Source organism: Anomaloglossus baeobatrachus, chromosome 3, assembly GCF_048569485.1.
Source record: "Anomaloglossus baeobatrachus isolate aAnoBae1 chromosome 3, aAnoBae1.hap1, whole genome shotgun sequence".
NCBI classification, from domain to species: Eukaryota; Metazoa; Chordata; class Amphibia; order Anura; family Aromobatidae; genus Anomaloglossus; species Anomaloglossus baeobatrachus.
Genome location: NC_134355.1, coordinates 648975589 through 648992945, shown reverse-complemented (window position 1 = coordinate 648992945; position 17357 = coordinate 648975589). Strand labels below are relative to the sequence as shown.

The 17357-nt window shown below is 44.0% G+C and overlaps 1 protein-coding gene across 1 annotated transcript in view; it reads right to left on the bottom strand.

The window, feature by feature from the left end:
* Positions 1-15544, bottom strand: part of TP53I3 (tumor protein p53 inducible protein 3) — a 29096-nt gene extending 13552 nt beyond the window's left edge. Inside the window, 4 exon segments of the mRNA XM_075338797.1 lie at positions 3407-3619; positions 3710-3977; positions 13237-13379; positions 15495-15544. Of these exon segments, the coding sequence (XP_075194912.1) occupies positions 3407-3619; positions 3710-3977; positions 13237-13379; positions 15495-15501 (631 nt within the window). The 5' untranslated portion in view covers positions 15502-15544.
* Between the last annotated feature and the right edge of the window lie 1813 nt (positions 15545-17357).

Below are 17357 nucleotides of genomic sequence, written 5' to 3'. Positions count from 1 at the left end.
GGGCAGCGCTGTGCCGCACGGCACGGTGGTACTCACTCAGCCTGAGACGATGACACAGTTCTCGGTAAAACACACGGCTGGAAAGACGGGTCCCACGGACGGCTGCTGTTGCTTTCCCCGGCAGGTTGACAGTGACTGCCTTTCCCTGCACCTACGTACTTCTGACGGTTCCAATGGGTTCCCACCGGTAACCCACTCCCCGGCTTGGATATGGGCCGGAGGAGCCCCTTTTGCCCGCAGGCGCTGGCCCTGAGAAACTGTTGCCTTTGGCGGTGGCGGTGTCTCTCTCACTGGGTTGGACTGTTGCCTTCTGCTGGGACTTGACTGTTTGGAAACCCAGGAGGTCCCCTTCACTAACAGATTTGGCAAATTCACGGCGACTCCTAGCCTTGCCGGGGTCCGAAAAGCCCCTGCCAATTGTGCTGGCTTCTCCTTGTGTACCGGTCCGGTACCGCCGGGCCACCGCCCGTCCACGGTCCTTACGGCAACTCCGATAGGCCACTCCTGCAGACGGTCACCACCGTCTGCCAACCTTGCTGTCTCGCCCGGGCCACACACCCGGACGCTGTCAGTCAGTTGCTCTACTGCCACTTCACTTTACTCCTTCCACTTTTACTTCCCTAGCTTAACTGAACTCTTTTCCCGCCTCCAGGACTGTTAACTCCTCGGTGGGCAGGACCAACCGCCTGGCCCACCCCCTGGTGTGATCATCAGCCCCTGGAGGAAGGCAACAAGGGTTTTGTGTCTGGCTTAGATGTGCCTAACCAGGGTGTAGGGTGTGGTGATGTAATTACCTGTGACCCCTGGCTTGTCCAGGGCGTCACAAAAGCAAGAACTATCTTCGGCAGTTTCCTACTACACATCTCAGCCTTAAATAGGCAAAGACTGGCTGGAGATGGTAATTAGCAGCATGGCTCTCAGAAAAGTTGCACACTGCTCCAAAAAGATAAACTCCTGCACAGCTGGGAGCAGCGTAACAGCTCAGCCGACGCTCAGTCGAGCTGAGCACTTAAGAGAGACCAGGCTGCATGTCGGACTTTGCAATGTGAATAGAGTCCGACGCTGTAGTACTGCTCTGCGTCTGCGGAGCCGGACAGCCCATGGCAGATATAGTGCCCTCATACTGTGTGTGGGTAAGACAGTGGGGTCTTCAAAACCTGTATGTAGGAGGCTGTGGGGGGTACTAAGCGGTGTATGGAGGGCTGTAGAGAAGAAGCATAGTATGGGGGGGGGGAGTATATAAAGGAGGAACATTATAGTCATGCACAGTATAAAGAAGAGGAAAGAACACCGTGTAGAGGGGGAGCAGTATAGAGACGGACACTGATGATGGGGTCAGACTGGAGAACACAGTGTGGAGAGCAAGATAGCATGGGGGGGGGTAAACAATAGAGAGAGGACAGCATAATGCAGGGAAAGTGTGGCAGTAGTAATTCATAAAGGGAGGATGGATTGGAGGTTATAGGTTATAACGAGTCATGGTGTGTTATCATAGGTCATAAGAGGGACGATATGGAGAATATAGTGCGTAATGGCGAATGGAGTTCAGATTGTAGTTAATAAGGGCAGATGGTGTGGCAGTTATACAGTATATAAGGGGTGGCTGTGTCTTAAAGGCAGATGGTGTGAAGGCAATATTTTATAGGAGAGGATTGTGTAGAGGCCATGCATTAGCAGATATTTGAATTCAGGAGCATTATAATGACACAAATATTATCTTAAGGGCAGCATGTTTGGATGTGGTGCAGACTGCTGGACAAGAGTGATGTTTAAAGAAATGAGTTGTAAATATGAACGTCCAAAGTCATCATGGTTTCTGGACGAGGTGTACATGAAAGGCATGAGCACGGCTCCAATCAGTGATGTTGTCACCTATAAGGTTCTTGGGTGTAAATGTTTGTTGGTCATACTACCCAAATCAAATCAGTACTGTGGTTCCTGTATTATCTCCACTCTGATGATGAATGGTAGCAACAAGAACAACAACTCCTAAAATCTCCTTACCATTGTTAAGTTTATGTGATACCAATCTATATATTGGGGGTTGACCTGCCATTACATTAGATACCTGTACTCAAGGTGGTTTTGGTGCTGTATTCCTATACCGATGGTGCTTCTGATGCTGTATTCATGCACTGATGGTGGTTCAGGTGCTGTATTCCTGTACCAATGGTAGTTCTGATGTTGTATTCCTGAACTGAAAGTGGTTCTGGTGCTGTATTCCTATACTAAAGGTGGTTCTGGTGCTGTATTCCTGCACTGATGGTGGTTCTGGTGCTATATTCCTATACTAATGATAGTTCTGGTGCTGCTTTCCTGTACCGATTGTAGTACTAATGCAGTTTTCCTGTACCAATGATGGTTATGGTGCTGTATTGCTGTACTGATGGTGGTTTTGGTGCTCTGTTCCTTCATAGTAGTGATATGTTCTATATACTGCAAAAATATTGCAGTAGATGATATATTATCATCTTTCCCATTTTTCAAAACCATTCTGGTCCTCTGCTCACTCATGCGTCTTCTATTCTGACTTGCTGAATCACACTGGGGTTTATATGAGAGCCAGAAGTCGCTTTTGCAATGTAAATCTATGGAGCTTCAGAACAAGGCTTCATAGACTTTAACTTTAAAAGAGACTTACAGATCACACAAACAGCACAGTGTGGCCCGGCAAGTCAGACTAGAAATCACGTGACCAAGGAGAGGATGTGAGTGGCGCTGGAAACCAAAGAAGACAGCTATCGGCAAGTATATTACCACACCTGCACTACATTACATATACACAGGTTTATGGGATACAAAAAAAATATTTATTTATTTTTTTACATTATTCATTGCAAAGAAAAATACTTTTTTAAATAAAAAAAATGCAATATATATTATGGGAAAAAAAATATTTTACTTTTTTTTTTTAATTATACTTTGCTTTTTAACCTAAGGCCAATATTTTATTCCCATTGCTCTCGAGTATTCTTAGGGTTTTTTTCTACATAAAAAGGCTCATATCTCTGAAACTGTATGGTGCATGGAAAATACTTTTACAGGGGGTCGTGCACAACTTTTTTATTTTTTACTTAAATGCATGTATTTGGGGGTAAATAATCTTTTTTTTCTTTTTTTTTTTTTTAAATGGCTTTTATTAAAAATGTCGTCTTCTATAACCTTATCTTTATTTTTCTGAGCTTGTCAATGGATTTATGGCTACAGATTACATCAATGTTGAATGTTCAGGGAAAAAATCCAAACGGTGAAACATTTTTAACAAAACCAAATTGCAAAATAGATTTTTAGCATGAAATAATAGTGAAAAAAAGTGTTCCCAAAGGTGGCCAGCCCTACAGTGTGTCCAAGGGCTGCTAGTTTATGAGACATGTATAGAATATAATGCATATATGGATGAACCTACTGTTTGTGGCCTGAAGGCATTTTTTCCCAAAATCCTCATTTTTATAATTGAACCCGGCCGCAGCTCCAAGTTTCTTGGCCATCTCAATTTTTTCCGAAGAACCTGCTGTGACAATGGGAACTGCTCCAGCCAAGCGGCACAGCTGAATGGCGGCCGTGCCAACGCCACTGGCGCCGGCGTGGATCAGCACCGTCTCTCCTTTCTGAACTTTACCTGTAAAGACCGGACATGATATAAAAAAACCCCAAAGGAATCAGAAATAAACCTGAGCACTAAGTGGATGGGGTCAGCAGAAAGACTCACCTACGAGGTGCAGGAGCTGGAAGGCAGTGAGCCAGGCTTCAGGAATGGCAGCGGCGTCAGTGTCACTCATGCTAGGCGGGATTGGCAGGAGCTGGGATGCAGGAACCGCTACATATTGAGCATTACCCCCTCCAGCGAGAAGTGCCATCACTCGATCTCCAGCCTTCCACCGTCCATCAACCCCAGGACCGAGCGTTACCACCGTCCCCGCAGCTTCGAGGCCCAGGATCTGACTGGCACCAGGAGGTGGCGCGTATTTTCCTCTTCTCTGGAAAACAACAATAAAGCTAACGAATATTACCAGTTGTGTGCAATCCGTTCATTATGCGGTAAAAGTGAGCTAAGAACGATTGCGGCCATAGTAAACGTGAAAAACGTTTTTTTTTTATTAAGTGGCGGGGGGGGGGGAAATCACGCTTGTAACAAAAAAAAAAAAACCCTAAAATGTTTGTGTCGCCATTTTCTGAATACGGTAATTTTCATTTTTCTTTCGATTCACCTATGTGAGGGATTGTTTTGTTATGCATAGTGAGCTGACTGTGTTACTTGGGGTACATTTGACTTTTTGGGGTTTTTTAGAGCGAGAAAATCTCCAATTTTTGTGTTCTCATTTATTTTACTTGTTACAGCTTTTACTGATCGGGTTAATAAATTTTACATTTTGATAGATCAGACTTTAATAAATATGGCAATACCAAATGTATTTATTTTTAATGGTGGGTATGTCGACTTTCTATTTTTAATTTTCTTATTATTTTAATTGTGTCATTTTTTAGTCCCTTTAGGGGGGCTTGAACCTACGATCATTTGATCACATACTGCAATATCACAGAGATTAACAGAGGTATTTGACTGGGTAATAGCCACAGCCCGCTGCACAAAACGGCATCCTTCAATCATTAATATGTAATCTTGTATTAAGGACTCACAAGCTCTTGCATGCTATGCTCTCAGCTTCATTACACAGCCTCATGCTGCAGTATCTCCCTTTCTTCCGCCCCTCTATACAGAGCCCCATCCTTCAGTAAATTGCTTCTCTCAGTTCTCTCTATACTGTATCTTATGCTGCAGTATATATCGCTCCTTTCAGTCCCATCCTGCAGTGTATCAGTCCTCTCAAACCCTATATACACAGCCCCATTCCAGAGTAAATCTCTCCTCATTCCCCTGAATAGACAGCCCCATACTGCATTATGTCTCTCTTTACAGCCCCTATATAGTCCAGTTTTGCAGTATATCTCTCCTTTCAGCCCCTTTATACACAGCCCCATCCTGCAGTATATCACTCTTCTCAGTCCCTCTATAACAATCCTGAAGTATATAACTCCTCTCCAATCGTGCAATCCATCTCTCCTTAAGATACTATATATACAGAACCATCCCGCAGTGCATCACTCCTCTCAGCCTCTCTATATACAGTCCCATAAGGCAGCACAATATTCCTGTCAGCCCCATGACACAGTATCCTGATGCAGTATATAACTTCTTTCAACCACTATATATACAACCACATCCTGCAGTATACAGTAAGGTCCAGAAATCTTTGGACAGTGACACAATTTTGGCGAGTTGGGCTCTGTATGCCACCACATTGGATTTGAAATGAAACCTCTACAACAGAATTCAAGTGCAGATTGTAACGTTTAATTTGAAGGTTTTAACAAAAATATCTGATAGAAATTGTAGGAATTGTACACATTTCTTTACAAACACTCCACATTTTAGGAGGTCAAAAGTAATTGGACAAATAAACCAAACCCAAACAAAATATTTTTATTTTCAATATTTTGTTGCGAATCCTTTGGAGGCAATCACTGCCTTAAGTCTGGAACCCATGGACATCACCAAACGCTGGGTTTCCTCCTTCTTAATGCTTTGCCAGGCCTTTACAGCCGCAGCCTTCAGGTCTTGCTTGTTTGTGGGTCTTTCCGTCTTAAGTCTGGATTTGAGCAAGTGAAATGCATGCTCAATTGGGTTAAGATCTGGTAATTGACTTGGCCATTGCAGAATGTTCCACTTTTTTGCACTCATGAACTCCTGGGTAGCTTTGGCTGTATGCTTGGGGTCATTGTCCATCTATACTATGAAGCGCCGTCCGATCAACTTTGCGGCATTTGGCTGAATCTGGGCTGAAAGTATATCCCGGTACACTTCAGAATTCATCCGGCTTCTCTTGTCTGCTGTTATGTCATCAATAAACACAAGTGACCCAGTGCCATTGAAAGCCATGCATGCCCATGCCATCACGTTGCCTCCACCATGTTTTACAGAGGATGTGGTGTGCCTTGGATAATGTGCCGTTCCCTTTCTTCTCCAAACTTTTTTCTTCCCATCATTCTGGTACAGGTTGATCTTGGTCTCATCTGTCCATAGAATACTTTTCCAGAACTGAGCTGGCTTCATGAGGTGTTTTTCAGCAAATTTAACTCTGGCCTGTCTATTTTTGGAATTGATGAATGGTTTGCATCTAGATGTGAACCCTTTGTATTTACTTTCATGGAGTCTTCTCTTTACTGTTGACTTAGAGACAGATACACCTACTTCACTGAGAGTGTTCTGGACTTCAGTTGATGTTGTGAACGGGTTCTTCTTCACCAAAGAAAGTATGCGGCGATCATCCACCACTGTTGTCATCCGTGGACGCCCAGGCCTTTTTGAGTTCCCAAGCTCACCAGTCAATTCCTTTTTTCTCAGAATGTACCCGACTGTTGATTTTGCTACTCCAAGCATGTCTGCCATCTCTCTGATGGATTTTTTCACCCTCAGGATGTTCTGCTTCACCTCAATTGAGAGTTCCTTAGACCGCATGTTGTCTTGTCACAGCAACAGCTTCCAAATGCAAAACCACACACCTGTAATCAACCCCAGACCTTTTAACTACTTCATTGATTACAGGTTAACGAGGGAGACGCCTTCAGAGTTAATTGCAGCCCTTAGAGTCCCTTGTCCAATTACTTTTGGTCCCTTGAAAAAGAGGAGGCTATGCATTATAGAGCTATGATTCCTAAACCCTTTCTCCGATTTGGATGTGAAAACTCTCATATTGCAGCTGGGAGTGTGCACTTTCAGCCCATATTATATATATAATTGTATTTCTGAATATGTTTTTGTAAACAGCTAAAATAACAAAACTTGTGTCACTGTCCAAATATTTCTGGACCTAACTGTATATTGCTCCTTTCACTCACATCCTGCAGTGTATCAGTCCTCTCAAACCCTCTATATACATTCCCATTCCAGAGTAAATCTCTAGTCATTTTCTTGATTAGACAGCCCCATACTGCATTATGTCTCTCTTTAGCCCAATTTTGCAGAATATCTCTCCTTTCAGCCCCTTTATACACAGCCCCATCCTACAGTATATCACTCTTCTCAGTCCTTCTATAACAATCCTGAAGTATATAACTCCTCTCCAATTCTGCAATATATCTCTCCTTTAGGACCCCTTCACATGCACGTGTCTCCGGTACGTGCTAGATCCGTGCCCGCATGCACCAGAGACACGGGCACACGTATACCCATTAAAATCAATAGGTATATGTGCACGCACGTTTTCAGTCATTGGTCGTGCCTCTGTCTGGAGCAGACGTGAGCACGTGTGCTCCATACGGAGGCATGTCCGTTTTTCTCCGGCAGCACGGGTGTCACGCGGCCCGCACCCGTACCACACGGATGTGGAGTGGATGCGGGTCCACGTGACACGCGCCGGAGAAACACACGTGGCATTGTAAAAAATAAAAAAAAACACATACTCACCTCCACCAGCCCTGCAGTCTCTGCCGCGGCTGTCACCTTCATCCGTCCCCCAGTGATTTTGAACAACGCGTCTTCTTCACTGGGGCCGGTAGCAGCGTCAGCGGGGCGTGGCCTGTGCTGGACACTGCCATTCAGCACCACAGACAGCTCCGGAAGAATCAGGTAAGGTGGGACTATCTGTACTCCATGTGTTATTACGTATAACACACGGAGAACAGGTTTGTGCCACAAACACGGCACGCGGGGAGCAAACCACCCCTTTAACACGTACGTGAAAAAACGGATCGTTTTTTTCACGGACGTGTGAAGGGGGCCTTAAGCTGCTATACATACAGAACAATCCTGCAGTGCATCACTCTTCTCAGCCCCTCTATGTACAGTCCCATAAGGCAACACAATATTTCTGTCAGCCCTGTATCACAGTACCCTAATGCAGTATATAACTTCTTTCAACCACTTTGTCATGATTCCTCTATGCAGAGCATCTTGCATTGGAGATGCTCTGCTGTGTTTTCTAGACTGTTGAGCTGGCAGGTTGATTGATTGTGCAGGATTCCATTCTTGTTCTGGGAGGTGTGTGCTCAGGTGTTCATCTTTCTGGTTATTGCCCTGATTCATTACTGAGCCTGCTCCCATAGAACCTTGCCAGTCATACATTCTGGTTTGGTAGTTGTGCTGTTGGCCTGTGTCTTTGCTTTGTTCTGATCTCTGTTTTCTGACCTCGAACTGTTGATCGATTTCTCTTTGCCCGCTCCCTGGGCCTGTCATGACTTCTTGGCTTTTGACCCCAGACCGTTAGCTGACTACGTCTCAGTTTTCTCCCTGAAGGTAATACGTGTCTTCCTGAAATGCTGATGCCGGATCATGACCCGACTACAACTGAATTCCCCTGTGTCCATACATGTCCTCCTGTTACCAGACCCCGGCTTTCCTGACTACTCTTCCGTCTGAACTACACGTAAGTAGTGGCTTGCATTACACAATTTATATACAACCACATCCTGCAGTATACTTTTTCTTTCACCCAACTTTATACAGCCCCATCCTGCAGTGTATCACTCCACTCAGCCCCCTATTTACAAAGTCCAGTCCTGCAGATTGCTCCACCTAATTACTAGTCTGGCAAACATCTTCTTCTTTAATTGAGCTCCGCACCATGATGAAGGATGCCCTGCACCTTTCCATGTCATTATCACTCACAGGAGCAGTACAGTTTCAGCCATTGGCCCAGAACACAGCTACGCTGACAGTATGAAGGCTGCCGGAGAGACTGCACTGGGCATGGGCAACCAAGAGTACTGGGATCTACAATAGGATGGTTGCAAAGGCAAATGAAGAGTATATACAGTTAGGTCCAGAAATATTTGGACAGTGACACAAGTTTTGTTATTTTAGCTGTTTACAAAAACATGTTCAGAAATACAATTATATATATATAATATGGGCTGAAAGTGCACACTCCCAGCTGCAATATGAGAGTTTTCACATCCAAATCGGAGAAAGGGTTTAGGAATCATAGCTCTGTAATGCATAGCCTCCTCTTTTTCAAGGGACCAAAAGTAATTGGACAAGGGACTCTAAGGGCTGCAATTAACTCTGAAGGCGTCTCCCTCGTTAACCTGTAATCAATGAAGTAGTTAAAAGGTCTGGGGTTGATTACAGGTGTGTGGTTTTGCATTTGGAAGCTGTTGCTGTGACCAGACAACATGCGGTCTAAGGAACTCTCAATTGAGATGAAGCAGAACATCCTGAGGCTGAAAAAAAAGAGAAAATCCATCAGAGAGATAGCAGACATGCTTGGAGTAGCAAAATCAACAGTCGGGTACATTCTGAGAAAAAAGGAATTGACTGGTGAGCTTGGGAACTCAAAAAGGCCTGGGCGTCCACGGATGACAACAGTGGTGGATGATCGCCGCATACTTTCTTTGGTGAAGAAGAACCCGTTCACAACATCAACTGAAGTCCAGAACACTCTCAGTGAAGTAGGTGTATCTGTCTCTAAGTCAACAGTAAAGAGAAGACTCCATGAAAGTAAATACAAAGGGTTCACATCTAGATGCAAACCATTCATCAATTCCAAAAATAGACAGGCCAGAGTTAAATTTGCTGAAAAACACCTCATGAAGCCAGCTCAGTTCTGGAAAAGTATTCTATGGACAGATGAGACAAAGATCAACCTGTACCAGAATGATGGGAAGAAAAAAGTTTGGAGAAGAAAGGGAACGGCACATGATCCAAGGCACACCACATCCTCTGTAAAACATGGTGGAGGCAACGTGATGGCATGGGCATGCATGGCTTTCAATGGCACTGGGTCACTTGTGTTTATTGATGACATAACAGCAGACAAGAGTAGCCGGATGAATTCTGAAGTGTACCGGGATATACTTTCAGCCCAGATTCAGCCAAATGCCGCAAAGTTGATCGGACGGCGCTTCATAGTACAGATGGACAATGACTCCAAGCATACAGCCAAAGCTACCCAGGAGTTCATGAGTGCAAAAAAGTGGAACCTTCTGCAATGGCCAAGTCAATCACCAGATCTTAACCCAATTGAGCATGCATTTCACTTGCTCAAATCCAGACTTAAGACGGAAAGACCCACAAACAAGCAAGACCTGAAGGCTGCCGCTGTAAAGGCCTGGCAAAGCATTAAGAAGGAGGAAACCCAGCGTTTGGTGATGTCCATGGGTTCCAGACTTAAGGCAGTGATTGCCTCCAAAGGATTCGCAACAAAATATTGAAAATAAAAATATTTTGTTTGGGTTTGGTTTATTTGTCCAATTACTTTTGACCTCCTAAAATGTGGAGTGTTTGTAAAGAAATGTGTACAATTCCTACAATTTCTATCAGATATTTTTGTTCAAACCTTCAAATTAAACGTTACAATCTGCACTTGAATTCTGTTGTAGAGGTTTCATTTCAAATCCAATGTGGTGGCATGCAGAGCCCAACTCGCGAAAATTGTGTCACTGTCCAAATATTTCTGGACCTTACTGTAGAGCCTGGAGGAGATCCTTTCAGGGTAATATATGCAAATCCAGGTAGATTTAAAAATATTATATTGGCACAAATGAATAAATATATGTGCATATTATTACAAGAACACACTGTGATTTTCTGATGAAGACCTCGGTTCCAATTGTGTTTTGTACGGACGGTTGCAATCCGATAAAACATTGGATTGCACTCACAGTGCAAATCTATGGGGCAGTGTCCATCTGCAATTGATTTCTCATGCCATATCTGAGAAATGAATTGCAGCATGCTGTCTTTGGCAGTGATTCTCGGCTCACACACCCCCATACAAGCCTAAGGGAGAGTGTAAAACATCGCACTGCACTCGCATGTCATCCGAGTGCAGTGCGATGTACGCAGAGATAGGTGGCGGAGGAGATGGGGAGAAAGTGCTGCCTCCCTCCTCTCTGCACTTGTGATACGATCACAAGATTGGATCACAGTTGCATGAGGGTCATTAAATGGCATATCGCTTCTGATGCTCTCGCATCAGAAACTATGCACAAGTGGAACCAAACCCCATCCCTATAAAATTATAAAGCTTGGTCCCCAGCTTTAAACCTGCCCTATAGAGTGAAGGAATAGGATTAAAACGTCTGCTATCCAGCAGGATCATGTCCGATCCTTGGCAGTCATACACAACAGCGGACCTTGGGGAGAAGAGAGAAGTGGTTTATTACCGCTTCTGTCTTCTACTTCACCAGCTCTATATAGTGTATGGAAGCTCGGCACTACTGATGATTCTAGAGGACCTGTCAATCACATGATCTGATCACCAGGTGTCTGGTGAGCATGGCCGACCTAGCTCAGCTTTGCCAGTGATGTGTGGCACAGCAGGGTGCTGTTCTCTACTTTATCTGGGACTCCACAGGGGAGAAAAAAATGAACAAATAAAAGGAAAAAACATGTTCCCCACAGAACTATATATGGTCTCTTAGGCCCCCTTCACACGCACATGCCTCCGGTACATGTTTGGCAATTTTCTCACGTACCGGAGACACGTACACACGTAGACCTACGTATTCATATGGTGTCAGACACACGTAAGTATTTGCGAACGGAACGTGTGTCCGTGTGTTTCTCACGTCGACATGTCCGTTTTCTCTCCGGCATCACGGGTGTCACACGGAACGCAAACCTGTCACACGTAACACACACGGACCACACGGATGTGTTTTGTGTGACACGCACCGGAGAGAAGACATGTGTCTGTGAGAAAAAAAAAACAAAATTTTACTCACCTTCTCCAGCCCTCCTGTCTCTGCCGCTCATTATGCTTATTGAATATTCACTTCACTGTCGCCGGAAGCTGCAGCAGCGGGGAGTCGGCAGGACCGGAGACCGAAGATCAGCACCACGGACAGTGACGCCAGGGACAGGTGAGTAGAAAGTTCCCGTTCTCCGTGTGTTATCACGGAGAACACATGTAGCCCATAAACACGGGTCACGGAGGGCAAAACGCACCTCTGACACGTCCGTGAAAAACGTGCGTGGTTTTTCACGGACGTGTGAAGAGGGCCTAAGGGGACAAAGTATATATATATATATATATATATATATATTACAGACCAAAAGTTTGGACACACCTTCTCATTCAAAGATTTTTCTTTATTTTCAGGACTCTGAAAATTGTAGAATCACATTGAAGGCATCAAAACTATGAATTAAAACATGTGGAATGAAATACTTGAAGTGTGAAACAACTGAAAATATGTCTTATATTTTAGGTTCTTCAAAGTAGCCACCTTTTGCTTTGATTACTGCTTTGCACACTCTTGGCATTCCCTTGATGAGCTTCAAGAGGTAGTCACCGGAAATGGTTTTCCAACAGTCTTGAAGGAGTTCCCAGAGATGCTTAGCACTTGTTGACCTTTTTTCCTTCACTCTGCGGTCCAGCTCACCCCAAACCATCTCGATTGGGTTCAGGTCTGGTGACTGTGGAGGTCAGGTCTTCTGGCGTAGCTCCCCATCACTCTCCTTCTTGGTCAAATATCCCTTACACAGCCTGGAGGTGTGTTTGGGGTCATTGTCCTGATGAAAAATAAATGATGGTCCAACTAAACGCAAACCGGATGGAATAGGACGCCGCTGCAAGATGCTGTGGTAGCCATGCTGGTTCTGTATGCCTTCAATTTTGAATAAATCCCCAACAGTGTCACCAGCAAAGCACCCCCACACCATCACACCTCCTCCTCCATGCTTCACGGTGGGAACCAGCCATGTAGAATCCATCCGTTCACCTTTTCTACAAAGACACGGTGGTTGGATCCAAAGATCTCAAATTTGGACTCATCAGACCAAAGCATAGATTTCCACTGGTCTAATGTCCATTCCTTGTGTTCTTTAGCCCAAACAAGTCTCTTCTGCTTGTTGCCTGTCCTTAGCAGTGGTTTCCTAGCAGCTATTTTACCATGAAGGCCTGCTGCACAATGTATCCTCTTAACAGTTGTTCTAGAGATGAGAAGGTATGTTCAAACGTTTGGTCAGTACTGTATATATATATATATATATATATATATATATATATATATATATATAAAAATGTATAAAACATCTGGAGAGGAAAAAAGGAAGAGTCCACACCACGAAAAAAAAACATTTTGCTTTTCTTCATACATTCTTAGTGCATAACATCTACACAAAAAAAAGTTCATTCTACACATACTAGGTATCCACACGACCGTCATAATATGGAGAACTAATCATCAGGTTATTAGGCCTGAAATATGAGTAATAATTAACATGCAGCGTACCTGTAATAAATCCGCTCGGTTCAGGGCACTTGCATGGACTTGTACCAGAACTTCTCCCTCCTTTGGAGTAGGACGCTGAATTTCCTTAATGTATAGATTTTCCGGCCCTCCGGGTGTATCGAAGAAGGCTGCCAGCATTTTCCCTACAAAGCCAAAAGCATATACTTCAGAAGATTTTCTAAACCCTTCACGACAAAGAAAGTACCAGGGTGGAGAAGTATGGAACATGCTCAGGAGCTGAAGCTGCTCCACACAGGGCAGGTGCCGGCTGTGTTATACAGACAGCACATTCCTCTTAGGCTACTTTCACACATCAGGTTTTTGCTCTGCGGCACAATACGGCGCTCTGCAGAAAAACCGCAACCGTATTTTTTGCCGCCGGTTGCGGGTTTTTTTGCATAGACTTACATTAGTGCCGTATTGTGCCGCATGGGCTTGCGGTCGGTCCGGTTTTTGCCGCATGCGGCAGATTTAGCCGATGCCGCGGCCGGATGGAACGTTGCCTGCAACGTTTTTTCCTCCGGCAAAAAAACCGCATCCGGCCGCTGCGGCGCATTTTTCAATGCATGCCTATGGACGCCGGATGCGGCGCGATGCGGAAAAAAACGCATCCGGCCGCCGCATGCGGTTTCTTCCACTGCGCATGCTCAGTAGCGTGCTGCAACCGGAAAAAAAGGGACCGGCCGCATGTAAAAACTTATGCAAAGGATGCGGTGTTTTCGCCGCATCCGTTGCATAGGTTTCACAGCCGGATTGAGCCGCAGTGCTCAAACCGGATGTGTGAAAGTAGCCTAACATCGGCACACAAAAGGGAAAAAAAACAACTCCTTCTACTACATGTTGATGGCAAAATAAGTTACGGAGTGGGAAAAAAATTAAGTGCAAATGAAGGTGTTGAAGGGTTTGTAGTTTATACATGTGGTCTCATTTAGTATCCAAAGGAGCACAATGCTTGTTGATTGACAGCTCGAAGCAGCGTAATCATGGCACTACTGGTCCGAACTATGCGGTCTCCGATACTGCGAGTCGAGGCAGTTTTGCTTCTGCAGGATCTAAGGAGCAGTGCTTACAAGCTGTATAAATGGCTTGAAAGCTCTGTGCCCCTTGTCTAGGAAAAAGACCAATCACCGCTGATTGACTGCAGTGGTAGACAGTAACTTAGGCAATGAGATATAAACAATTAAAGTAAAAATCTCTTTGTTCTTGAGATCAGAGAGAATCTTTAAAGAGAATCTGTCAGCAGGTTTTTGCTGCAACATCTGAGAGGAACATGAAGTAGGCAAAGAGACCCCAAATCCAACGATGTATCACTTAGTTTACTTGGTGCAGCAGTTCTGACAAAATCAGAGTGTTTAGATTTAGCAATGCAGCAGAGCTGAGAAAGCTGCTCCGCCCACACCAGGCTCTCTATATACAATGTCCATAAACAGTGAGCTGCTAATCACAAAAGGAAGAGTACTGGATTAGCTGTCCTTGTCCAGCAATGATAATCTCCTAAAGGCCCCGTCACACACAGAGATAAATCCTTGGCAGATCTGTGGTTGCAGTGAAATCATGGACGTATTGTGCCATTTGTACACGGCCACAAACCTGGCACTGATTGTCCACAATTTCACTGCAACCACAGATCTGCCGCAAATTTATCTCTGTGTGTGACAGGGCCTTTAAACAAATATCAGTGAAACAAAAGCACACAGGGTGATAAGCGACACATCGCTGAAATCTGTGTCTTAACCCCTACAGCCTGCTGTCGTCAGATTACATAGCAAAAACCTGCTGACAAATTCCCTTTAATAATAAGTACAATACAAAGTGGCTTATTTTTACAAGCACATTCCAATTTTACCAATTTACAAACATGAGACAACCCCTTCTATCAGTGAGCTGGATGTAAACACTAGTAAAAAGTGCACGCATTTCGATTCCATAAAACGTTCATCTTCTTGCTGTAAATGAATGGAAACTTTTTATTTTCTACAACCTCAGGCTAAAATAAAGTTTCCCTTTCACAGACTGCAAGTAGAGATCTTGCAAAATCTGGACCCAATATTTCTCATAGCGGTACGGGATATGCAACAGTATCACAATTCTGCCTCCTGTTCTGGTAGTTTGCTACAATGTATCAGTGCAGGTAAAATCAGCCCAGGCTGCTGCTCACAGAGGATTATATAGCAGTGCAGCAGAGTGCAGGCTGCTTCCCCGCTCACTGTCCAGCACAGGGTACATTACCATCTGTCCTCTGATCTCTCCGCACTCACCCTCCATGTTGCTGCCTGTCTGTGCAGAGTCCAGCCAAGAGCATTACTGAGAGGAATGTTCCACTCTACAGTATTGGGGGGGGGGGGGGGGGAGGAGCAGAAGTTTCATGCAAAGTTTTTTTGTTTTTTTTCTTTTTTACATAAACTAACCACATTAATATTTTAGCAAAATGTCTAACAGTCTATGAAAAGTTCAGTTTATATAAATAATGAACTTTTCAATGCTGATCTTCTGTTACTTCCCTATTAGATTGCAATGGTTGGCTCATTCCTGTGGCTTTATCAGGCTGATTCAGGATTCCCTGGCCCCCTGGTGGAGGGATCAATTGTCACAAGCTTTTGACAAAAAAAAGAAGCAGCATGTTCTTTCCTTTTTGTAACATTTTGTCACCCATTGAAATCAATGAGAGGCTGAAAAATGCAAGGAAAAATGCATGGTACCAAATTGTTGCGTTTTGCATGCGTTGTACTTGCGTTTTTGTCACAAAGAAATGCAGGTCACCCACATTGTTCTAGGATAAATACTGTTCTCACCGCGCAGATCACTTCAGTTGCTGTGTGGAGATTACAGCGGGCAGTCATGTTATATGGCACTCGCTGTGAGTTTCAGACGTAGCAGTGGTGGAAGCGTCGTGGGTCCTCGTGTGGATTACGTCGGACCTGCATGGGTGTTTTTGGGGTTAATAAAGTGGTGAACGAGGGGGCTTTTTAGTCTTTTATTTCAAATAAAGGATTTTTGGGAGTTTGTGTTTATTTGCTTTCACTTACAGATTAACGATGGGGGAGTGTCATAGACGCCTGCCATCACAAATCTAGGACGTAGTAGCAGCTGTGAGCTGCCATTAACTCTTCATTACCCTGATTGCCATCGCACCAGGGCAACGGAAAGAGCCGGGTCCAGCGCCAGAATAGGCGCATCTTATGGATGCACCACTTCTGGGGCGGCTGTGGGCTGCTATTGTTAGGCTGGAAAGGGCAAAATAACCATGGCTCCTCCCACCCTAATAATATCAGCCACCAGTTGTCTGCTGTACCCTGGCTGCTTGCCGAAAAATGGGGGGACCCCACGTCATTAAAAAAAAAAAAGCCCGTGGGGGTCCCCTTTATTTTTCATAACCAGCCAAGATACAGCAGACAGCTGAGGGCTGCAGCTTGCAGCTGCTGTTCCTTTGCTGGATATGGAAAATGTGGGGGACACCACATCATTTTTTTACCCCCAAAAAATTTAAAAAACAGCTGGCTAAGCTAACTATCCCTCTATTGAGCTTTTCTGTTATTTCTTTCTATTCTTTCTTATTATCTACTGTATATGTTCTATCTATCTATCCCTCTATCTATCTATCTATCTATCTATCTATCTATCTATCTATCTATCTATCTATCTATCTATCCCTCTATCTATCTATCCCTCTATCTATCTATCTATCTATCTATCTATCCCTCTATCTATCTATCTATCTATCTATCTATCTATCCCTCTATCTATCTATCTATCCATCCCTCTATCTATCCCTCTATCTATCTATCTATCTATCTATCTATGTATCTATCCCTCTATCCCTCTATCTATCTATCTATCTATCTATCTATCTATCTATCTATCTATCTATCTATCTATCTATCTATCCCTCTATCTATCTATCTATCTATCTATCTATCTATCTATCTATCTATCTATCTATCATATCTATCTATCTATCTATCTATCCCTCTATCTATCTATCTATCTATCTATCTATCTATCTATCCTTTCTATATTTTCTCTATCAAATATCCTATCCTATCATATTGTGTTTCCAAAGAGTGGCAAAAACGCGTCATCATTACAAACTGTTTTTTTTTTTTTTTACATTTCCAGTCTCT